Source organism: Porites lutea, chromosome 13 (genome assembly GCF_958299795.1).
Source record: "Porites lutea chromosome 13, jaPorLute2.1, whole genome shotgun sequence".
Taxonomy (NCBI): domain Eukaryota; kingdom Metazoa; phylum Cnidaria; class Anthozoa; order Scleractinia; family Poritidae; genus Porites; species Porites lutea.
This window is the reverse complement of record NC_133213.1, coordinates 18,381,596-18,407,751: the sequence shown is the minus strand read 5'-3', so window position 1 is coordinate 18,407,751 and position 26,156 is coordinate 18,381,596. Positions and strand designations below refer to the sequence as shown.

The 26,156-nt window shown below is 38.2% G+C and overlaps 1 protein-coding gene across 3 annotated transcripts in view; it reads left to right on the top strand.

Annotated features, from left to right (window-relative positions):
• LOC140922718 (sonic hedgehog protein-like) overlaps window positions 1-25,852 on the top strand; it is a 37,324-nt gene extending 11,472 nt beyond the window's left edge. For 2 of the 3 annotated variants that reach the window (XM_073372726.1, XM_073372727.1), the window contains exons 3-6: window positions 19,371-19,526; window positions 19,850-20,266; window positions 22,951-23,239; window positions 24,348-25,852. In XM_073372726.1, coding sequence (XP_073228827.1) covers window positions 19,940-20,266; window positions 22,951-23,239; window positions 24,348-24,979 — 1,248 coding nt within the window. In that variant the 5' untranslated portion in view covers window positions 19,371-19,526; window positions 19,850-19,939 and the 3' untranslated portion in view covers window positions 24,980-25,852. Of the gene's footprint in view, window positions 1-2,822; window positions 3,095-19,370; window positions 19,527-19,849; window positions 20,267-22,950; window positions 23,240-24,347 lie in introns of those variants that run through there. The other variant, XM_073372729.1, reaches the window with a different exon arrangement.
• The last annotated feature ends 304 nt before the right edge of the window (window positions 25,853-26,156 follow it).

Here is a 26,156-nt window from a genome sequence, read left to right as displayed (position 1 = left end):
GAACACTTATTCACAAGAATTCCATCCTTGGAAAAAAATTGATTAGGAATTGTTTGTTGGTCGCTGCTTAATAAGATACACTGAATTTCCCAAAAGTATCTCAAGTGCTCAGGCCTTAAGTCATCAAGCAAGGCTTTTTTAACTGAAGGGCGGTTTCTTTTACCGCATGCCTTCGTGGAGAGGTCTGCCAGTCAACGGATAAATGGGAAACGCCCAAAACTGAAACAGATACCTTATGACATGAAATTTTCGCGACACGTTAATTTCGCGATACAAAGAAAATCGCGAAATTAAAGTGACTTGAAAATTAAGCGACTCACATCAGGTCCATAATCAAGAAAGAACGAGTTTATTACTACTGAAACGTTTACAAATCACATTATTTTACTAGCTACTGAGCAGTACCTTCCTGTGGTACTGTTTATTATGCTGTACAAGGAGGCTCTTACTTTTGAGTCTATGAAGGAAATTCTACAAGGGTTCTAATAATTGCTTCTGCGGAAAAATCATCAAGTCTAATTAATCAGTTGTTCAGTTCCCGTGGTGCTCTGATTACATAACGTTGGACAAGCTGGTTAAAACATTTCTCTGGGGATCACGCATTATATTCTCGCGACCTTTAAGTTTAATTAACCAGTGATATTAACCCTTTAAACCCCAAGATCCACATACAAATTCTCCAAACTGATCTCCAAAATTTCCTTACAGAATTAGTTGAGAGAATTTGTTCAAACATCAAAGCATTTTCCTTTCGGTAACCATTTTATTTATTCTCATAAACTTTTCGTTTAGTTATGTACTGATATTGTTACGAGAAAATTGATGTTGGTCACTCTTGGGACTCAAGGGTTTAAAAGGAGAAATTGGATGCCGGTCACTGTTAGGGCCTTAAAGGAGCTGTGTCACGAAATTCAGCCAAATTAGGTAATTACAAAATGCCCGTTAGACTGAGAGAAACATAAAAATAACCGCTTAAAACATTAAAGGAAGGTTAAAATAACACAACAGATACAACTGACGCCACTGATGGGCAAAACTGAAGAAGATTGAAACGGACTGAAATTAGGGTTTTTGAAAACTGTTCAGCCTAACAGTTTTTCAAAGTTGATCTCTGTTGTTTGCAACTTCAAAAATAATGATCAAGAGACATAATTGCTTGTCTCGAATCTCTGATTTTGTCATTTAGATGTAATTTCTTTGCTTAAATTAAGTTCCATTTAGCGATTGCGAGCGAGCAACCGGCAAAATTAAACAAAGTGAACTAGACTGCCGTGACACAGCCCCTTTAAGTATCCCTGAACGCTGCCTTTCGTCTTCGTACATTCAAGAGGGGCGGGGCCCACAAGGAGATGAACTTAACACGGTTTGACACATTGCGATTCACCTTCAGTACTTAATAAGAAGCATTCCATTCTTATTTTATTGTAGTTCCATATAAAAGTTTGTTATGTTGTTTGCTTGAAGCTTCTATCCTGGTTAGTAACAGTCCTTCGGTTTTCTTGGTATTTTGCTGTTTTAGCTTGGTTTTGGGTTTGTGGGTGGATGTTTAGTACAAGATGAACACAAAAGAGCAGTGCTGTTCAGTTCCATAAATTCTGACAATTTAGTGTAAACGAAAAGGAAAGACCACTAAGATAAAGTAGTATTCCAAGTGATTACTTTACAAAAGGAAAGAGCCTTGTGTATGTAAGACGTTAAGACTTCCTGTATGACGCAAACAACAAAACAATTCTCATAGCACGGAAGTTTAAGATCGACGTTTTTGGTTTATAAATTCTATCAGGGGCTAAATTTAAGTCTACACTGTTTCCCAGGCCACATTTATCTCTATTTTGTCTTCATTTTTCCCGGGGACATTACGAATAATTTTAATCACTGCACCAGCTTACAGTTGGCTTACTACCGAGCAAGTTGGCTCGCACCAGTATCGCAGAGGCCCGGGGAGGGGGGGGGGGGTACTCCCTTATATAAGCTATATAGGTATGTACCGCCCCATCGGGTAGGATTTTTGCGCCGTTGTGGTCTGAAAACGGGCATACACTTTGCCCATTTTGGTCTGGAGTCTGGTATGGTTTTCGAGGGAACTATGGGAGTGTATGAACGTATTTATCGTTTCAATTCCAAATGAGTAAGAAAGAAAGAGAGATATGAGAATTCGAAACGAATTTGAGGAATTTTTTTGTTTACGCTCTAATCTAAGTAATACTAGCATAATTTCTACCTAAAGGCCAGGTCTGAAAACGGGTCTGGAAAATGACATTTTTGGTCTGAAATAGGGTCAGGATTTTGAGAACCCGGTGGCACACCCCCACCAAGAATTCCCAGGAGTACCCCCCCCCCCGGGCGCACAGGTCAGGGTTCGAATCCTGGCAGGCCTGAAAACCTCCAGCCTTGCTTTTCGCGACTTCGTAATTTGCGCCTTCAACTGGGATGATCTTCTTTGCATTATATTTATATTCGGTTCCCAAGTTCACATATTCAATTATTCCAATGCGTATTTCATTGTTAATGTTTGTATAGAAAGAAGAAAGAAGAAAACGCGTTCTTGTCTTAATCGGTTTACGGATACGTTAATGAAGTCTCATAATCACCAACATCTTCTGTTCTTGGCACGTTCGCAAAATGTTTTTCCAACGCATTCGTGTGGTAGGAACGTTCTCGTAAGAGAAACTACAAGGGGGTAACGTGAGAAACTGACATTTATGGAGTTTTTAGACGTGACTTTGCCGGATTAATGGCCTAGTTTGAGAGGTTTCTATAGATCACACCGGGATCAGACAGAAGTTTAAATCAGAGCTCTCTCTACTGACTGAGTATGCAACACTGATATCGATAAGGAGTTCATCGATCTTTGTCAACATTGGAATTTCAAAAAACACGATTGCTGTTTGCTTATTTACTTAAAAGAGATCAAAGTACGGAACGATACGTGCAACGAACTGAAAGCGGAAACAAAAGCTGTACATAGTCTCGTACACAAGCCTCTCTCCTTCCTGCTTTAAGAGCCATGTGCGGATGCCAGACAAACTAGTTAGCGCAACAACGGACTACGTGCGTCGCGGCGGCAGTGCGGAGAAGCTACGGCAAAACGCCCGTAAGTGAAGGTGGTAATTTAATTAAGTACTTTAGTGACTTCTAAGAGAACTTTACTCGGTGGCACCTGCGGGTTATCACTACGTTACAGGGTTATAAGGTACCCGAGTCAAGCCAAACTTGCATTTACTGTTAAAAGTAAAGCAGAGCTATCTCCTATGGTTCTATTTATTATTCTGTACGAGGCGATTCTAACCTTAGAATGGAATAGTTAAGGATGACCATTCATTCAGTTAAGAGCTACCTACTGGGCAGTACTTTTCTGTGACACTTTTAATTCTCCCCCCTAAAGTGGTACTAACTTGAGATGAAATCCTAAAGTGTGAACCTTCAAATAAAAGCTACTAAGCAGTACTTCCCTGTGGTACAGTTTATTAAGCCGTACAAGGGGATTCTAACTTTTGAGTATTTTAATGAAAACCTAAAGTGTGACAATTCAAAAGAAAGCTGATCTGTACATTCCAGTGGTACTGTTTCAAACTGTTTCAGTATGCTGTAGGGGAAAGATGGTTCTGACTTTTGGGTCGCGTGGATGAAATCCTAAAGTATGACCATTCAAATGAAAGCTACGGAGCAGTACTTAAAGTGGTTCTGTTCAGTCTGTGGATGAACCCCTATGGTGTGACCATTCAAATGAAACCTCCTCAGCAGCACATTCACACGGTACTATTCACAGTACTATTCACACTCATGTATGGGGGCATCATCACTCATTCCTTCAGTACTTGTAAACTGCACCTTAAGCAGTCTGGCAAAGTCCCCCAACCAGTGTTGTAAATTATCCCTGAAAAGCCCTCTGGGGAGTGGATAATAAGATATTTACAATTTACTATTTATTCAGTATATGTAGTTAACTTTTAAATCTGCGGATAAAACCCTATGATGTTACCATTCAAATGAACCCTCTTTGGTAATACTTGGAATTTACTTCTAAGGATTTTGCAAAAAACTAAATTTAATTTTTTTGGGTGAGAATTTTTACCGTGGCCATTATTTGGGGCAAAAGGGTTATAACTCTCCATTCACATTTTAGTACCTGGTCAGTGATCCACACACTAAAGAAAAAAAGCAGTTAAGTCGTTCACATTTTGGGAACAGGTCTAGATTAATGGATCACGAGCTACTATCAAAAAGCAATAAGGCAAAGTCCAGTCTACAAGTGCATGTCAACTGACTGTTCTCTTCTATACACTTCCGAACATCAGGTGTAATGTTCTGGTTTCACAGGGTAGGCACAAGTTTCCACCGCTCAAGCGGAGGTGGCGGTGTCCAGTAGTTTTTGTGAAAACATTAGCTTGGGTGGGGGTGTTCATTCTAGCGGGCTCAAAAACATTTGTGTCCGTGGATGAGGTCCTAAAATAATTATGACTATTCAAATGAAAGCTACTGAGCAGTACTTTAATGTGGTACTGTTTATTTGCTCGAGCAAAGTTGTGCTAATTTTCAGGGTCGGTTGTTTAAACGAAGTCTAACTTAAACCGGGGTTTAGGAAATCTTTGGACCTCCAGATCTCTTTCTAAGTGGGTTATTTTCAATGCTTTCTAGTCTACGCCACATGCTTTCATGAAACTGTTCACGATAAATGGTGTTTGCAAAAAAATGTTCGGCAAACTGAAAATGACATAGAACGAGGTTTTGTTGAACACAGGCTAAACTCCGTTTAAATAACTAGCCCTTGGAGTTTGTGTATGAAACACTGTGAGGTCATCACTAAAACGATTGCTATTGTGCTGTACATTTTACGTGATGGTACTCAAGGCTTCTTATTTTAGCACCGAACTCAGTACTTGCATGTTTCACATCTTCGTTCATCTCAATAATACACCCAAGGCCAGGTTCAAACGTTAAAGATTTTCCACACTAGCATAAATTCGGCACATGTTATATGTGACGTTTGAACTGGGCATAACTTTACCATTTGCTTGTATTACAACCAGAAACTACGTTCTCAAAGTGAAAGTTAAGGGCACGAAAAGTTTACTCCGAGCGAAAGCATGCACCAACTCTTGCATGTACTTTACACAAGATGTTTTGGCACTCTACCATTAGCGGAACTAAAATAAATAAATAAATAAAACCTTTGACATTTCCACTTTGCACTTTTTCCGTCTACTTCATAATGACAGTGAGGTTTTTAGAGACTCGCCACGACGACTTCGGGAACAGAAACGCTATGAAGCATTTGGTTTTGCCAGTAAAATAGTAGCTCTGCAAGTGCATCGAACGTTGTGGTACATTTCTTTACGTTGTCATTATCACTACCATGGTAGTCGTCGTTACCTTCCTAATAGCTAGTATGCCCGTTTAAAAAGTGACCTTCCGGCGTAGTATATTTTACAGATAAATATCAGAAGAAAAAAAAAATAAAAAGAGAATTTTGCAAATAATTAAAGATCGCAGATAAAGAGCAATGAGCACTCTTAAACAACTAAAATTTAAGGATTTTACACCCGCAAGCTTAAGTCTGAACCAAGTCATATATGGTTCAATAACTCGATGAAAACAACACTTACGCGTTGACAAGTGATATCAAAACCCTTTCAAGAATTGCACCTGGAGTTTCTCCAATGTAAATTTGGCTTAGCAAGCTATTTATAAAAGCTGTTTAACATAATCACGACAATTAATTTCCGATAGTGGTCGTACAAGGGCAGGGGAGATTCTTTTTTTGGCACGGTCATCAGATAAGGGAACTCCAAACTTGAACTTAAACACGAAACGAACTCAAAAAGGGCGGAAAACAAAAAAAACAAAGCAAAGAAAAAAGATGATTTCTCACGCAAGCTGCTTTGAATTTGTTTTTCTTCATCGTGCCAAAAACAACTTGGTCACATGCTGGCTTTAAAATCGGCTTCACTGAGTTAAGAGTCTCAAGAGTTACGATGAGCAGGAGTTCCAAGACGTTACAGCCAAAATTCCATTTTGCGAAATCAGTACCAAAACGAAATAGTACGATGTACTAGTACTTTGAAAGAGGTTTCGTTTGAATTGTTAGAACCATTCAATGCGCTCACACGCACACCTTAGGAATGTGTATTAATATGCAATTCATTAGATATATTTCAGCTTGCTTAATTGTCATGTGATGAAATTTTAGTTCTTCTACATTTTTTTTCTCAAAATAGCTTTAATTCGCGATACTCTATGTACATGCATGGTCATGCAAATAAAGCTTGCTTCTGTTGTTCTATTTGTAAACTGAACTCTTCAAAAGGTTTAAGACCTTCCAGACTCCCCCACTGTAAAACATCCTTGTTTTTGTTTATCTTTAAAGAGTTACTAGCAAATACAGTAACCTCTACTTTTCTTAGGATAGCTACTTTGCCCCCTTTACCGTATCGCGTGAGATGTAGATTTGAGGCTGATCAGTGACATCCTTAAGTGTGATTAGTTAAGGCTAGTGAAGTAGTGCTTTCTTTCTAGTGCTGTTTATGTCTTGTTAAGTTTATGTTTAAACGATTTTATGTACATTCATGGGCAGATGATATATATTATGAACACGCACCCTTAGCGGTTAATTTGAGTGGGATAGTGCTTCTAGACAAGAGAAGATAGAAGGTCTAGATTATTTTCTGTTGCCTTGGTTCTAACTTTTGAGTCTGTGGTTGCAATACATTAGTGTGACCTTTCAAATGAAAGCTACTGAGCAGTACTTTCCAGCGGTACTGTTTATTATGCTGTACAAGATAGTTCTAACTTTTGAGTCTGTGGATGAAATCCTAAAGTATGACCATTCAAATGAAAGCTACTGAGCAGTACTTTTCTGTGGTACTGTTTATTATGCTGTACAAGGTGGTTCTAACTTTTGAGTCTGTGGATGAAATCCTAAAGTGTGACCACTCAAATGAAAGCTACTGAGCAGTACTTTCCTGTGGTACTGTTTATTATGCTGTACAAGGTGGTTCTAACTTTTGAGTCTGTGGATGAAATCCTAAAGTGTGACCACTCAAATGAAAGCTACTGAGCAGTACTTTTCTGTGGTATTGTTTATTATGCTGTACAAGGTGGTTCAAACTTTTGAGTCTGTGGATGAAATCCTAAAGTGTGACCATTCAAATGAAAGCTACTGAGCAGTACTTTCCTGTGGTACTGTTTATTATGCTGTACAAGGTAGTTCTAATTTTTGAGTCTCTGGATGAAATCCTAAAGTGTGACCATTCAAATGAAAGCTACTGAGCAGTACTTTCCTGTGATACTGTTTATTATGCTGTACAAGGTAGTTCTAACTTTTGAGTCTGTGGATGAAATCCTAAAGTGTGACCATTCAAATGAAAGCTACTGAGCAGTAATCTCCTGTGGTACTGTTTATTACGCTGTACAAGGTAGTTCAAACTTTTGAGTCTGTGGATGAAATCCTTAAGTGTGACCATTCAAATGAAAGCTACTGAGCAGTACTTCCTGTGGTACTGTTTATTATGCTGTACAAGGTGGTTCAAACTTTTAAATCTGTGGATGAAATCCTACGGTGTAACCATTCAAATGAAAGCTACTGAGCAGTACTTTCCCGTGGTATTTTCGTGTGGAATTTTCTATTTCTCGAGGACGGCTAAAAAATTTCAAGATGACTGTTCCACTCAGGTACAATTTTCGAAGCTTATCTAACAAATTCCCTACGACCTTCTGAAGTTTAATTTTTCACTTTTCACTCCCCAGGTTAGTCTATTTTTCATCATAAAAAGGAAACCTAAAATTCTCGGATTCAAAAATGCGTTGGAGAGAGGAATTACAAAAATTCTCACTTTCGTAGAACGTAAATTGCAATTAAAATTTTCGGGAAGCAATACTGAAGCCCTACACCGTAATTTTTAGGGACTTATTATAACTCCAAAAATGGGGTGAAAATTTTAGTTACAGGATAACCCCTTTTTTGGGGTTATTTTAACTCCTAATTTAACTCAGAATTTGGGGTAATTTTCACTCTTGAAAAAGAGTTTTTTAAACTCCTTTTTGGAGTTAAAACAACTCCCCAAAAAATAACTCCACTGTAAGGAGTTAAATTAGCCCCACTAGAGGAGTTATTATAACTCCTTGAAAACTACTGTGTAATAATGTCGAAGAGACTCAAGTTGCCCTAGGATGACCGAACACATACAAATTTCATAGCGCCTACAGTATCAGAATTCATTTCTACAGATCTACAAGTACTCTGGATAGCCTAAAAAGTGAATTAAAATGTTTAGGAGGAAACCGTCGTTGGGTGCCCCCGTGTGATCATCACAAAAACGGTGTTTCAACTTTATCATTATGGATGATACGTTTCTTGATTTACCTAGGAATGACACCGATCAATTTTCACCTTGGTGTTTTCCAGACGACAGGAAAAGAAAACTGTTCGCGGATTTTCACTGCACGTGAACAGCTTGTGCCACTAAAAGGTTGTGCCACTATAAATTTCAAGGCACTTAGCCCTCTTGAGTTCGCAGGAAAAAGGTCCCTCTCTTTCTTAAAAGGAACGCTTCGCCACATTAATCTCTCTCCTTTTTAGAGGACAGCTATGGTAAAAGACCCAATCTGATTTCCGGAACGCTTTTGAAGTGGAACCTTTTTTTAATGCTACTACTGAACCCCCAAAACTTAACAAATAGAGGAGCTAAGCTTTACTGAACAAAGAATTTAAGTATTCAAGGAAATAAAATTCATTTAGTTGCAAACAACAAGTATTATTTGATTGCTTCCTCTTAAGGTAAAACGGTGAATTTCGCTCGTTACACGTTATACAATTATAATTCACTTTAAATAATGTGATTTGGCCCTTTGGTTTTAAACGTTCTCATATCAACGCTAGAAGTTAGGTGGGGTAAGGTATCAGAATAGGCGTTCTTTTTGGTATCGAGGTCCGTCCATATGGGATAACTAAAAGCAAAGGACCCTACGACTGAATAGAACCTTTAAGTACCTAATAAACGTACTAACGAATAATTTAACGACGTTTTGTTTTGTGAATTTGAATGTCGATGTAAAGGGGAAAAAAACAGAGATTGACCTGTTTAAACCCATGTTACATTACTGGTTCCCCTTGAACAGGGTTTCATGTTTCGTTTCTGTAAATTTTCCGCAGTTTGATTTTCCTTCAAGAGGTCAAAGTACGTTTCGTGCCACGCACGCGCCTCTCCTAAATTTGCAGCAGTACTTCTTAGCCCGCCAAAGGAAACATAGTCAACGAACACGCGAAAAAAGAATTTACAGGTATAAGTCAATCGCGGGTACTTTATTAAAGAAGTTTCGAGTTCTTTGCTTTTCCTTGAGAACTTCACCTAATACTCGTTAACCTTATATTTTGTGCTGTTAAACTGAATAAAAACGACGGTTTGTATGCGCAACTCAAGTTTTTATAGGTCTTTCTCACGCAATTCACATTCTGTTAAATCACCTCACTTCTGATTCCTTTTCTAATCGGGTTAATACAGGTAGGAATTAACGTACAAAAGTACGAAATAATTCAAGGAATCTTCGCTGTCGAACAAGGAGCTAACGATGTGGCGAACAAACGTCCAAAAAAAGGCCGGAACTGAAGAAGAATAAACTATTAGAAAACTAAAAAGGATTAAACATTTTTTTCAATAATTTGTAAGAAAGGAATTTTTGCACTTCAAAATACTGTTTCAGATTAAAGTTTTAAAAATATTGACTAATCTCCTTCGACCTTTGAGATTGTTTCAAATTAACGATTCAGATATCTTAGAGGGTGATTATGTCTTTAAACCTCTAGAAGTGACATAAAAAACTAACTTTTTCCCAAATACTACTACTTCAATCACACAAAGAAAGCACACGAAAGAGGAACCAACGACGGCTTTCTGTAAAACACCTGTTCGAAGGAACGAATTTTATACAGAAATGTCTATCTATCGAAAAAGAGTAAAAATTTTAGAGGACCGTCCGTTCCATTCACCTAAGATTTTCGAAGTTTCTTTATTAACTTTCCTACGATGTTCAGAAGTTGGCATTTTTTTTATTCACTAGAAAAAGGACCCCTAAAAGTTTTCTGCTAGGGCGAATGTAGTGACGGAGAAAATTTCACGTTTTCGTCAACCTTTAAAGCGCGTCCATATGTCGGAAAAATAATAAAGTCCTTATAAATTCAAAAAGGCTTAAGTTTTCCTAGAGTGACTGTGCATATAAAAAATTTATAACGCCGACTTTGAATACATCTGCAGAGGTTTAAAAACAATCTAGATAGCCTATATAAAACAGGTTTTTAATGCACCTGGGATAAAGCCGTCGCAGGTGACCCTGATGAGAACTTAAGGATGCTGGTATTGGGTTTTAAAGCACCTTTAATTTGTTTATTTGACCGGTAGAGAACTTTTGAAATATCTGTTACTCCGAGAATGAAAAAACAAGGGCGGAACGATGTGTCTCATGTCTATACTGAAACATTGCCTGTTAAATAAGTAGTCGCTACAAATCGATTGCTTCTTGTAGCTTCGTGCACAAGCCAGCAATGAACTGTCAAAACTGGCCGGGCTTTTAACCAACTAAGGTACATGTACTATGAGAGGCGTTTACATTTTAACTCTTGAATCTGACGACGAAATCTTATATTGTAACCATTGAGATAAAACTTCTCTAGCAGGACATCTTCATGCTATGTTCTTTTTATTTCTAGGGATTTTAGAAAACGAAATTTAGTAGTTTTTGAGAGTGTTCACTTTGGATACTTTTGATACAAAGATTTCGCGGAATTCGAAAAACGCCCCATTCTTGAGAGGGTCTTTACGAAGGCTCTGGAGTGACAATTATCGCACAATATTGGGTCCACTTCTCGTCTAGTTATCACTTCAAGAGGTAAAATATCAGAACATTTCGTCGTTTTATTATTACGTTATTTTTAAGAACTATGCATTTAAAGAGTTTCAAAAATAACCTGTGGAGGCTTGTCATATCGTTTGAGTTCTTAGTCTCTCCAACCGCCAAAATCGACGATCAGGTTACAAAAAACACTTAGCTGATCACACGAATCAAAAGCTACCCACAAAAACCTTTAAACTGTTGCAGGAGATCCACATACTGCCATTTCCTTACGAATAATTTGGGACTTACCCTTGGAGAAGAAATACCAGAAGCACAGAACGCAGGCACGTGTTTTCAAAAGAATTGCAAGTGAGTGCATGAAGAACCTTTTAACAAAACACACTAAAAATATGTCGAAGCAAGTTCTTTCTACCCCAGTTTGACTGTTAAACTGAAATCTGCACACACATGAAGCATCAATTCATCTTGCAAATGGGTACTTAAAGAAACAACTCATTATTACAGTTGATCGATCTATTTTTCCGATCACTCTATGAATTCTTCGGGCAAAATGTGTTTCGTCCTGGATTGAAGCAGCTGACCACTAAAAAGCCCTCCATTGTGGCTCTGACAAAAAGCTTAGCATAAGAAATCAAACAGAACAACGTAAGTCAGTGCATTTTAAATATCAACTACATCTTAAAGATGATCAATGAATTATTTTGTTAACTCTGAGCTCTGCAGCAAAGCAGTATAATTACAGCTTATTTCGCTAAATAGAGTCAAGTCCCTTTATGGCGGACACTGTAGCGACCTCGAGTTAGTGTCCTCATTAGCGCCGGGAGAGTCCGTAACAGCGGACTTTACTTTAGTCAAACGTCTGTAAATTAATTTGCTTGGGATTTAGCTGCTGTCCGTATCATCGGAGTGTCCGCTGTAGCGGAGTGTTCGCAAAGCGAGGGCTGACTGTCGAGGGTTTGTCATCATGTCTAAGAAAGACGTGCGCTTGAATTCTACGAAAAATTTTCTGGATGGCTAGCGCATACGGTACCTTTTGGGTGTAGATTTTAATAATGCATATCTTTCATTGTTATTTAGAATACAGCATAACCGTTGTTTCTTAGTTAATGACCATGGAAGGACTTGTTGACAATCAGATGGTTTTAGTACAACGTTACTTCTATTTCATCGGCCATTAAACGTGATTGACGAACATCTACAGTGTTACCTTTTCCCAACTAAAGAAGCACAACTAACAATACCTCCATAATTCATTTCTTCTGGCTGCGTACAATTTCAACATCGTATTTGAAAAGGGCGCAAGTCTTGCAGAGATTTCAACCCCGTCCTGTGTTTGCCCAAAACTTCCCTCCGCTACATTTTATATTTTCGTTATATACCAACTTACTAACTAAAATTAAGTCGACTGATTTCTTATAACAGCTTAACGGTTTTCCGCTTTAGCTCTAAATTTTCCGTGAATTATCTCTCCCTTCACTTAAGTTTTTCACTTAACAATTTGAAATCAGTTTTCAACAGTTACACTGCCTTGATAAACTTCTGTTCATGACGCTGTCTTATTACATTACAAGTAAATTTTGAAAAAAAATGACATTTCTTACTGCTTTCTTTACCTCTAAATGTGTGGTATAGGTCTCGTCCGTTTCTCCAAAATCAATATGAAATACGTTCTTCACTGAATTTGCACTGACTTGACGAATTCCTGTTCATGACCCTCTGAGGTTTCTATCTTGATGTGATTAACAGCACATTATTAATCTTATGACATCATTATTTCTTTAGTCCTTTTCTTCGTTTTGAACAGAGCCACAGTATTTGCTCGTACAGTATGAATGACATCGTTTTTTCGCCACGTCTGACATAAGACATGTCTGATTTTTCTTTATATATAAGGAATTATTGGACCACTAAAACTTATGCTGTGCATGATAATATCACATTTAAACCTCTCCCTAAATACTACACGCAATTCCAAAAAAAAAAAAAAAAACTTCAATTTTACCATTTAATAATAAAAAAAACCATAGATTTAGCAACGTAATACGAGGAATTATAAAAAAACTGTAAAAGCATCTGCAAGTTTTTTCTTTGCTTGATTTAACCTCATTAAGCTACAAAAACTATGCTCTGACAAGGTCATATCCGTAATAGGACAGCAAAAACGGAACAGAGAGACAAAGTGTCTGCTTTGCAAGGGCGTCCTTTGGTTTATACCAGGGACATAACGAACCGGAGACGCGACGGCAGCGAAAACGTTGCGTTAAAAATGAATTTGCGTTCTTCCGGTCTTTATCGCGATTATTCCAACTCACTTACCGTACTTTGTCAAATGTAGGTGAACCCTCCCGGAGTTGAATTTCTAAGAACCACATTCCAGTTTAGAAAGAAAATAAAATTTCGTCGTCGCTTACGTCCCTCCTAAAAAGTAAAATTAGGCAATTTCAAGTCGTAGTCGTGCAAAAACGGGAAAGAAATGTAAAAAAATTAGGATGCACGGGCAAAGTTGTTGTTTTGCCAACTAAATCTATTGTTGTTTCTGACATTCTCGTTGCCGTCTAGTCGTGGGATCATGAAGTCCCTACTAATGAATCTTCTGAACCAAGAGAACTGTCCGTGATAGAGAACTACTAGTAGTTTTTAATAGGTGTCTGCAGGAAGGAGTTCAATGTGAGTGTATAGTTAATATATTAATGGTCAAAAAATCTGCATGTGAAAGTGTTTGGGATTTAGGACAATCTGTTGAATTAAAGTTTAGAAAGACCTCACCTTGTAACTAGTACGGGACATCGCTAAAGCATCATATTTCTAACCTTAAAACGCTGCACTGTTAGAATGCGGTGCTCTGCTCTAATTGTGTGTTAATAACAGCTTTACGTTTCATAGGCACCATCCCAGTCTCTTGACGAGTTGCAGTACGTTTTCTTAAGCACCATCACCTGCGAAACCAGCAGACTATTGAGTGAATGTATCGTGAGAAAATGAAAAGAATGGAACATAAGCGTTTTCTCGCTTAGTACACCATCATTAGAAAGGCTAAAGTCTTTAACGGTTTTCATTACATTTAGTACATAAATGATTGGTCACTTAGAAACTTAACCATTGAACAATCTGTAGCTTAAAACCTTAAGGCCCAGACCGGCTGGGTTTCAATGAAAAAGGAAATCTTATGAAAACTCATGATTCTACAGTGATCCGGGTCATTGATGGACACAGGACAGAGTCACGGAAATTCTAGTCATAAGGTTAGAGCTAAAACGGAGCAAGTGCATTTTACTAAAATAAACGGCTTTAAGTGAGCTAAAAAAAAAAAAAGATCACAAAGAAGTAGATTTGAAATAAATACTTCCGAAAAGGAAGCAAACGGGTTTTACAAAACTTGAACTTGACAGAACTTCAAGATGTTCGCTTAACTTCGTCAACCTAAGTTCCTTCACCGTGCGGTATACAGTTTCTAATACGTCTCTAAGTACTTTTTAACAAAACTGAAAAAACTTTTTTTGGTTTCACTTTCTTACGTTTCCATTGTTGCAAAATTGCACTGTATTTTCAAATAACGTGACATTTCCCAGTTAGACAATTCGTTTGTTATCCAGACTAATGATATTTTCCAATAACTTGCTTTCTTTAACTTTTCGGAGACGATTATTACTTTTATCACTTAAAATGCAGTGATTACTGAAAGAAAGAGGTTAAAAGAGGGAAACGATTATTTTAAAGATTGTAGATCACCGGAAATTTATTTCTTAACTCTTTAAGTTAGTTTTTGGCTTTCTAAGTATTGGATTTCCCCTTATTTCAATGCTAACTAAGGAAAGTACAGCGCAGTAGCTTTTCTTTGAATGGTCACACTACCGGATTTCCGATCTACCGACTAAACTAAGAACCTCTTTACACAGCATAATAAACAGTACCACAGGAAAGTACTACTCAGTAGCTTTCATTTGAATGGTCATACTTTAGGATGTCATCAACAGACTCAGAAGTTAGAACCACCTTGAACAGCATAATAAACAGTACCTCAGGAAAGTACTACTCAGTAGCTTTCATTTGAATGGTCACACTTTAGGATTTTATCCACAGACTCAAAACTTAGAACTACCTCGTACAGCATAATATACAGTACCACAGGAAAGTACTGCGTAGTAGTTTTCATTTGAAAGGCCACACCTTAAGGATTTCAGCCACAGACTCAAAATTTAGAGCTACCTTGTACAGCATAATGAACAGTACCACGGGACAGTACTGCTCAGTAGCTTTCATCTAAATGACCACACTTTGGGATTTCCGATCCACAGACTCAAAAGTTAAAACCACCTTAAACAGCATAATAAACAGTACCACAGGAAAGTACTGCTCAGTAGCTTTCGTCAGATGGTCACACTTTAGGATTTTATAATCCTCAAAATTAAAAGATGAAACTACCTTGTAAAGCATTTAAGGATTGAAAGATATCTCATGTTGGGTGGACACAAGCCCTTGTTTTACGCAGATTCAGAAGTACTATTAAGCATTTTTTTAATATCCAACATTTGTTAATATTTATATAAATAATATTGAAATAAATTATTGTAATTAGTTATATTAGATTTTTATTTTTGTTTGTATGGTAAGTGAACTGAAACAACCATCATTAATATTATGAGTTGTTATTATTATCAGTATTATAACTATTGTTATTAATTACTATTTTATTATCATTATTGTAATTGTCTGATAATAATAAAAATAAAAATAATAATTATTATTATCATTATTACTGATGATAATAATAACTGATAATATTAAAAATATTATTGATAATAAAAATAATTTTTATTATTATATTTTCATCATCATTACTATTATCATTATGTTTATTATTTAGTGTTATGCTCCACAATACTACAGTTATATATGGTTTCCATGTACTCAGCTTAAATGCTGTACTTCCTTAGCCCAACACACTCTCACATATCAATAACAAACTGGCCCTAAACTGATAAGGCGCACTCATGTTATCTACGGTTCCTCGCCTGTATATATTTTAAACGTAATTGGTGTTATGGTGGCTAACTAGAGAACCAAATAGTTCACTTGGCTGTCATACTCAAACTTTAATATGAAATCAATCGTTTACTGTAAACAACAATCTATAAAGTCTGTAACTTAGCATCAGTGAAACTATTGAGAGGAAATGCAGTGAAAAGAACTGAGCTGAATTAAACAACGCAGACGCTTGACCCGTTTTCTGCCGCATGAAGCACCTAGTAGAATTGTCAACCCCACTGGACAAGATGCTAGTTTATCGCACGGTTCAGGAACTGCAGAGAACTAATAGGAAATGGGGAGCTGATTAACGACCGCGCGAAGGCGGGAATAATTAGGGGGACCGATGGTATTCTCCCCTGAGAAATTTTGAAATAAAGACTTTCAGAAATGAGATTTCCAGCGTTTTGGGGTGCATTTGCGACAAATTTAATTTCATGAAATTTTGCTCATAGTGTTTATGAGAAAAGGCATTTCTGACCATGATAATGATAGAAATCTTTAATAGAGTAAACAACGTCACAAAATTATTAGCCGGTGGATCATCTTTTAAAGAAGGTTAACTTATATATACAAAAATATATTGATACAGTTTAACATTTTTTAATATCCGCATTGTAAACGAATGTTTGTCAGCCGAAGAGCATGCTGTTTACTCGTAGAAACATTTCAAACGGCGGCAAAATTATTGCGGTGGCTATATCCCCCAACCTCCCCGCCTCCACGTTTCCTGAGGTTACCACAGGCAGTTTATCGACAGTACCAGCAGTACCTATTTATAAACCTGACCTAGTAGTTTAACGCGAGGGCTGATTAGCGCTAACCCGTGGTTGAATTTTAATCCGGTTTTCCTTTTTCTCTTTATTCTAAAGTATTCCGTAGAATGATTTTCCCCATTCGTTTTAGAGCATCTTAGCCAAATTGTAGACAAAAAGAATTGAACTAAATTTGCTTTGTAAGCTTTTATATCTGAATTCAAATTTCGCACTACCCCTGGGTTATCTTAACCCAGCTTTGAAAAAACCGGCCCGCTGGGTGAGGAGTGACAAGGTGGAGCAAAGTTTCTTGGCTGAGAAACGCGACCTCGTTGAACTCGGACCTAGAAATAGAGCGACAACGCGTCCAATATTATTGTGATATTTCATGGCGCCATTGAACAAATTATTGAATCACGATCTGCCGTTTTCTCTTTAGAATTCAGGGGATGAGAGAGAACACGCATTCCTTTTCTTTCAAAAGAAACAACGAAAATCCCCGAGACTATTTCAGGGGTCGAGGATTCAAATCGCCCCCGACTGAGCAAAAACGATGAAAGTCATGCAGACTCCACTAAGTGAAAGCAAATGCGAACTGATTTGTGCAACGATGCAACTTTCGTGAACCCGCCGTCCAACATTTTACAATAAAAAGAATTTCAGACCACAAAGCGTTTTTCTCCACTTTCGAGACGAGATCATATCAGGAACCATCTAGATCGCAAATTTAGGGTGAAATGGTTAAGGCGATTATAAATCACTGATTGCGATCTGTAAATGTTGAAATTTGCTTCTAGTGTAGAAAACTCCGCCCATATTCGTTTTGTAAAATCGGTTTACTGAGAAGTAGAAAGGTCTGAGTGGGTGTAATTGACGTTAATCCTGGTGATCAACAGCTCAGTTGCAAAATGTTTTAACCACTTCACTCCCAAAAGTGACTCAAAGTTGGGGAAAAAAATTTTGAAAAACTCAAAATTAAACAGAAATTCAAAATTTCATTTTGGAAAACGCTGAAAAACAAATTTCACTACCTGAAGGTGTTGCCAAAGAGGTTTTATTTTAATGGTGACAATATAAAGAATTTCGTCCACTTAAACAAAAATTAGGACCGCACTTACGGACTTCAGGGGCACCCAACGACGAGTTTTGGAAAATATCTGTTCGAGATCTAGAATTTTCGGAACATTTGTTGTTAAATTTCTTGCTCTCCTGCCTCTCCTAGGATTTTCGAACCCCCCAAAAATGGTATAATTGCCCATTTTTAACAGATTTTTCCCTAAGCAGGTCACCTAGAATTTTCGGGAGCCTTTTTTCTAGCTGAAATTTTCGAAAAGGTAAGTTTTGATCCCTATAATTTTCGGATCACTAGACTTTCAGATAGGAAACACGAACAGATGAAAAATTCCTAGGGATAAAAATATGCCTTTATCTACCGTTTAAATACTAAAACACGTTCAACAATGCTAGTTTAAGTGGTTTTGAACTATATTCTCGTTGGGTGCCACTGGGACTTCATAATTATTCACTTCGGGATTGAAGGATCTGCTGCAGTCTGAAATATGTTTCCTTTTATCTAAAATTCGCACTGAAAATCTGTCTGAAAAGTTCCATTTCGCTTTTATAAACTGTACTTGTCTTCTCATAGCTTGGAACAGTCAAGTTTCAGGTGATACAAAGTGGCTCTAAATTCTGTATTTCAGTGAGGTTCTGTAGTACCTAAGATGGTCGGTTTAGTTGCAAAAACCTGTAGTGACTCTAGTGATACTGCACAAGGCTACTTTACTTAGTAACTGTTGACAAAGCAGTGAATGAACTATTTAGGTGTCATCATCATACAGTTCAAAGCCGCGGCGGCAATGAACAGCACTTCGGCGTAGTACTATAAACAGTGCTCGGCTTAGTTTGTGCTCCTATGTACAGAGTGGTTTTAACTTTTGATTCTGTGAATAAAATCCTAAGCTATGACCATTTCAAATGAAAGTTACCTAGTGCCGTCGTACTGTTAATTATGCTGTGCGAGGTGGTCTGTAAACAAAATCCCAAAAGTGTAACTTCTCAAAAGCTACTAATGTTGCTACCCGTGAAAGCTGTCTTACTTGTATATCGATGTACATGTATAAGCATGACCAAAAGCGCGGGAAATTCTTGCCTGTGGTTATGTTTATTATTTTGAATAGTTGTTTATAGCCTTTGAGTCAGTGGATAAAGCGTGACCATTCAAATCAAAGCTACTGAGCAGTACTTTCTTTTATTGTAACTTGTGTTGTTCTGAAAATGAGCAACTGACCATTTACCCATAGTATCTAAAAACCGATGAAAACGAAAGCCGCTATGAAGTCAGTAGAAATTCTCTGTGGACAGCAATTTTTTTTTCTGTTTTCTTAATACCAATCTTTATTAAGAAGATTTGAGATATTTTTTCGTGTTTGTGGACTTAAATGTTCAACGGGTTAATTTCGAGCCGATTAGGAGAAAGACAGACGTCATCCGTTTAACCAGGCGAAGCGATAACTACCTTTAACGATTCCCAGGTGGACTGAGACACGAAGCAACTCCATCTTGCTAATTAGATGAAAAAAACCTTTTAGTAAAACTACCATTCAAGCCATGAAGCCGACAAATTAACAAAACTGATGATTATAAAGCAACTGTGCATTGTGTAGCTCCTAATGACTCCCCACTGACAGTGTACTGACTCTTGCTCGGCTCGCTGAATTTGTGTGTTTTATTTTCTTTTCTAAGGTGGAGTTGTGGTTGCAGATTTTATCCACCAAGAACACAATACCTACGGGGGTCCAGCGAGCTCCTGAAAGTAACCCCGAGGGCTCTAAAACTTGATCGAGAAACGCTTGTACCTGACAATTCTTACGATGAAGAGAAGTTTGCCAAACAGATCCGGTAGGTCTGCTTTAAGTTATCCAACGATATAGATCTTGGATGAGCAGGTATCGCCCAGGCAGGGCCTTATCTTTTGCGCTTAATCGCCAACAGATCGGCCGCTTTGAACTGATTAGAGCTTGCGTTCTGTCTATGTTGTTTTATTGTTAAATGCATTGTCTTAGGATTCTTATTTTACCGAACGCGATTTGTCATTGACATGTTAGAACATATTAGCTTAGCGCTTACAGCCCGGCTCTCACGGTGCTTAAAACATTCAAAAAGAGGCAATATCAACCGAGAAAACTCTAGACTAACGAATATTTTTTATTTCTCCTTATAAGAGTAAACGGCAGGTCGGTGAAGTCTGAAAACATTAGGACGAACGTTTGGCAAACGTTTCTTAGTACAAGGCTGAAGAACGAAGTCTACAGATGCGGCGCTCACAATACACGCCCATGTCTTCCAGGCGTTTGGTACCCCGACTTCATTTGATTTTTGCAATGATCATTTCTGCTGGTGGATTACTGATGGCTTGCGGGCCGGGAAGAACAGCCATCGACACTAGAAGACGCAGCGACCCGTTGCAACAGAAGGAACGTGTCCCTGATGTAGAAGAAACATCGAATGAAGCTAGTGGGCCTTACACTGGTGTAGTCATAAGAGGAAGCGATGAGTTCAAAGCGCTATCGGAAAACTACGACCCAGATATTGTGTTTAAGGATGAGAAAAAGAACGGAGATGAAAGACGAATGACCAAGGTATATATATATAAAAATAAATGCTATAATTATAATTGAGTATTTTAGACTGAGTCCATTCTGTGAACTTAAAAGGGAAGAGTTGCCAAGATTTAGTACTGATTGAGAATCCAACGGACGCGTTTGTATAAACCATGACACTCCCACAGAGTTGGGTAATGTCAAGATGTGAATTTCATTTTGTGAAAAGCTGAGAAAAAAATAGCATCATGTGAAAGTACCGTTTAAGCCGGAATTCATTTGAAAGGTAAAACATATGATTTCATTCAGAAAGTCAAAAGTTAGAACAACCCTGCAAGTAAGCAGACTCCATCATTCGCCCTGGAAGTGAGATTCCCGGGGTGAAAGTGTTCGTGGAAATCCCTGGTTAACAGAGAGGCTTGGTCCTGCTAAAATCGAAGTTACCTTGAAGCCAGAGAGGACAATATTTCTCTTGCATGATACTAGTAGACTACATGAAAGCTACTTGAATTGTCTGAAGACGGGTCGAGTTATTACAAAACGGGCCAAACGTTTTCAGTTTGCCAATGTCATCAGGGAAAAAATCTGTTAACAATCATGAAGTAATTTTACTTACACCTTGGAAAGTGAATTTTTGGTTTTTTTCCTGTAGTTCAAAGGTCATTTTGAGGATAAGCAAGTGTACTTGCACTATTCTTGCAAGGTTAACACAAATCTTCAGAGAGCCATTTTGTGATCATACCATCCCTGACGTACTGGCGGGAAACCAAATTGGGGAATATTATATCAATAACGAGCGGCAAAGCCACAATTGATTTCCCATGTTTGAAATTTAGCCTCTTACAGTACCTGGAAAACTGGGATACCCAACGACGACCTTTCTCCCAAAAACCTACTTTAGGCTATTCATTTTAAAATCGGCACGGTAAATTGAAGCTAGATTTGTCAAAAAACTTTAGTTGCTAAACCTCCTGCAGAAAGATCAGACCATTCATGAGAATTAAGAAATTAACACGTCATTTCATCATTCGATTTCGCGAATTCTCTTCTGCGCATTAAGAGAAGATTGTGAGACTTCCTCAACGGTAAAAGGTTCTATACATCATTCACATTGATAATTTTTTTCGAGATTTATAAAAAGTCCTAAAAAATACAAGTTCTTGAACAGTTCTAGTTTGTCTTCATAATTGTCGATACGTTGCAAAATGACAGAAACAAGGGCAATAAATACCTTTTAAGAAAAAGCTTGTGATTACTTCTTTACAAAACGTTCTTTTAGATTTTAGACACGTATTTCTGGTTACGTTATTGTCTGATCGAATTACCTTGAAGTCGATTCCCACCGAGTTCATTTAAAACACTTCTTGGTGTTTCACAACGATGAAAACACTCCTTCTAGTGTTTGATATAGTTCCTCTTGCACAGCTTGATTTCGTGATTGCGATGGCGTTTTCTTTTTTTTTCGCTTTTATCGCCTTTATTTCAATTTGTCCAGTTTTCAAATGTACGCAAATTTTCATGGAGTTGGATTTTAACGGACCGTGTGTAAGTTCAGAAAGACAATTACCACCGCTGCTATTCTGTGTTCACGCATTTCATCAGAAACGTCTCACTGGGGAACTTTGTTACGAAGTAAGTTAAAACTGAGGAGTAGACAGCAAGAAAACGTACCAAAAAGTGCAAAATGTACCTAAAAAGTCAAAAATTTCCCGTCGTAGTATCTTAACGGCCCCTTTTTAAGGGCCTGAACTAAGAGGCAACGTTTTTGTGAAAATTTTGCAGGGACTTCATAGTTATTCGTCTCAGTTTTATAACAAGTTTTAGACAGCAGTTTAATGCTGCAGAACGCAACTGATTTAGATTTAACTGCCTTTGTAGGTGTAGGTTTAGGTGCAGGTTCATGGGAAGCCTTTTGCAAAAATTCCATTATATCGAGGCAAATCGTTGAAACAACGGCCAAGGATTTTGCAGGGACAAATCCGCGCTGTGAAACCGTTATACTGGAATTCGCATTTTACGAATACAGTGGCCGGTTTGTTTACCATTTACTTAAGCAAAACGGTTTCAGGCGCGGATCCACACCGGTTTCCACCGTTTTACGGAAATCGGTCAGATTTTTCACGATAAACATTTTTAATAATAAAATAACAATAATAGAACTTTCTGGAAAATAGTCTGGACAAATGTTTTCTTTTTCCAATTTCCGGGCATTCGACAGAAACCCGATAAATGAAGGGAACTTTAGGGACTTTAAAAATCAAAAAAAATTCCCGGGGCTCCCCTAGACGCTTGCTCCCTCGGCCCCCCGTTTAGGAAATCGGTCAGTATTAATCATAGATCCGCGCCTGGGTTTGGGCAGATGTTAAGCAACATTCAGGATTGGTAAATTTTCGTCTCGGAATGGTGTTTACCGTCCAAATCAGTTCCATTTGCCGCAAAAAGGCCGCGAAGGCCTGAAAGTGGTAATCAAAAATGCAAAGATGGCCTTGAAGAAATGGAACTCGAATTTCCGTTAGGAACATTCCAACCAGAAAAACAGAACTAGCTTTTCAGATATAACGTTGCTCCTGGAAATCGTCCGCTGAAACGGTAAAAAAAGTCGTCTTCCGTTCAACTTCCAAACGATTTTCTGGACACGTTTTGTAAATGGTGAACAACTAGTATCTCCACACTAACATATTGAATTTTGTTTCACTTACTTTCGCCTCGTATGGCATTTGCAGAATTGTAAGGAGAAGCTTGATGCTCTTGCCAAGGCAGTAAAAGCCAAATGGGGCTCTAAGGGAAGCGGAAAAGTTGTCAAACTGAAAGTCATCAGCGCCTATGATACAGCTGAGAAAAGAAGGCATCACACTGCACATTCTTTGCACCACGAAGGACGTGCCGTGGACCTAGCAACGGATGACAGAGACAAAAGGAAGTTAGGCGAACTGGGGCAAATGGCTTACAAAGCTGGTTTTGATTGGGTGAATTATGCAAGCAAAAGCTACATCCACGCTTCTGTTAAAATTGGTAATTCACCTTATTTAGACTTGATGAGCTCTTGGTGTTAAAAGTCGAAAAGCAAAACTCAAGAAACAAAATTGACCAATCAAAACATGGGAAAACCATGTTTTGATTGGTAAATTAAGGTTCTTGAAGTAAATGCATTCGCAACTTTAGAATAGAGAAGAAAAAACTGGAACCGAAATGGGGACCGCAATGGTTTCTGGGATCATTACTGGACGAGGGAACTTAAGCAAAGGCGGTTCTGAGCCGGCGACGCACGCCAACAAGAGGTGGACTTATCACATTCTTGAGCGGTGGTTTCGCCCAAATTTTCAGTCCAACCGTCTCTATGAGAGTAAAGAAGCTAGCGATACAAATTTTATATCGTCAAGGCATGTTAAGAGGGAAAAGGCTTCATCGCTCAAAAATATCTTCTGTCCCAGAAGTCGGCCCAGTTTCCTCGTGCGTGCAGTGGGTGCCAGGCGAGGCTATTTAGCCAATGACATAAGTGAATTCTCTCCAACACGAGCGCCGACGGGACCGGGACTCAGTGTCCGTCCGCTCAGAGAGGAGTCTGCCTATTTATATTTGTAATGAACAATTATTCCACGAGTGCGTGTTGGCTATCGAGTGGAATAATTCTTTTATCAAAAACGCTCACAAAATATCGAGAATTCTTCCCGACTTTATTTGTAAAAACAACCGATTTTCTGCTTGTTTTTAATTTTGAGCAGACGCCCACAGTTACCAAACTATTAAGTGATTTTCTAAATTCTAGGGGACCTTTCTAGGGTAAAATATCCGTTAAAAATGGGCAATTATACCATTTTTATAGGTGTTCGAAAATCCTAGGAGAGGCGGGCAAGCAAGAAATTTCACAAAATGTTTCGAAAATTCTAGATCTCAAATCGTCCTCCGAACAGGTATTTTCCAAAAATTGACGTTGGTTGCCCTTGGCTAATCTTGCCTGTTGTGCGGTACTGTTTTTATACTGTTCATAGTGATTGTTTTTTCTGGTATTTTATATCATGCACTGAAATATCTGTGTTAGTTTACTGGAAAAGAGAAACGTTCCAGTTTCTTTCAGGCAAAAAGATATATATATATCCTTTTATTCCCTTCAATTTTGCAGATGGTGCGGGGGAAGAGGGGAGTTGCTTTCCAGAAACTTCTTTGGTTCGGCTGGAAGGAGGAAGGACTAAATCAATGAAAGATCTGCAAGTCGGAGACAAAGTCGCGAGCATGGATTCCAGCGGTAAATTAGTCTACAGCAAGGTTGTTACTTTTCTCGATATCAACCCTAACAAGCCTACAAAGTACGTTTCAATTCAGACTGAAAATCCCGCTGCTCAAGTCACAATTACGGGCTCTCATTTGATCTATCAACTAAACAGAACAACGCGCCAGAAGTCAACGGTAAACGCACGAGACTTAAAAGTGGATGACTTTGTTTATGTGCAAAACGGTTCCGCTTTGGGGAAGTTCACAGTTGGACGTATAGTAAGTGTAATGAGAACCCAAAACTTGGGCGCGTACGCTCCGCTCACGGAAACGGGCACAATTGTAGTGGATAATGTGCTGTGTTCGTGCTATGCTGTGATTTCAGATGCTAAACTAGCTCACTGGAGCTTTGCGCCCCTGCGATTCGCCGAGTGGTTGTTCCCAGGCTGTTCTGCCCACGATGAACCAGGAATACATTGGTATGCTCGGTTCCTCTACAAGGTCTACACGAGCTGGAATTACGTCCAGGAAAAATTCTCGTGAAAATCCCACGTCTTGAACCTTTTTGGTGGACGCTTTGCGATTCAATACTGAAGCTTCCATGGAGTTTGTTTGTGTAAAACAAGTAGTTTATGTCTATCAATGCTGAATCGCTTGACTTCACAGCAATGCGGTTTTCAGTATCTAACCATTTTTATAGATAATACAACCCCTGTGTTGTTCATCTGCGGGCAGAAAAGCAAACGTTTCAGATAAAAACTCACAGAGAATTAATTACAAGATATGTCGGTGGGACCAAACTTGCTGGTTATGTGAACTCACAGAATATTGAATTTTCTAGTTGGAAGAGAACGTTTGACTGTAGAACAAGGTATTAATTAAATGACATTATTAAACATGACTGATAAACACAATGTTAATTAGGCTAATTATTGTCATTTCAGCGGCCCCCTGAGAGGCCCACTTATCGGATCCTTATCACTTTGTTGAGCAGCCTTCGGGCCGTTTCCCAGCAGGGGACACCTGGTGACGTATAAACAAAGCTTAATTAGTCAAGATACCGGCAAGGCAAATTACTGTAATAGTTGCCAACAATAGCTAACAATGGGAGTGAAATTGTTTAGAAGTTTGGAATAACTGAGCCCAGAGACCGGTCATCTGAAAACCGCCATAGGCAGTGGTAGGCCACTTCGATAGAAAATTATGAACATAATATTATTGTTTTGGATATTCAGTGATGTAAAAAAGAAATTTATAGAAATCTATAAGTCGCAAAAGAGCTATACTAAATCATGGCATCAAGGATTTCATCTAGAGACTTATTAAAGTTAGAACTACAATGTACAGAAAAAATAAATATTACCGCAACAATATAATGCCGTTATTTTTTACTGACTTGAATGGTACAAATCAAGCGTTTCATTCATTTCATCTTTGGGACTTGAAAGTTAGAACCACCTTGCAGAGGATAAATAACTTTATACGTAATAAATAAAGAACACCACTGGAAAGTACAGCTCGGTCCGGAGCAACTAAGTAGCTTTAATTTGTAAGCTCGCGCTTTAGGATTTCATCCACAGCTTAAAAATTTAGAACCACCTCATACAGCATAATAAACAGTACTGCAGGCAATTACTGCTCGGTAGCGTTCATTTGAATGGTATAATAAACAAGACCACAGGAAAGTACCGCTCAGTAGCTTTCATAGTTTGAATGGTCA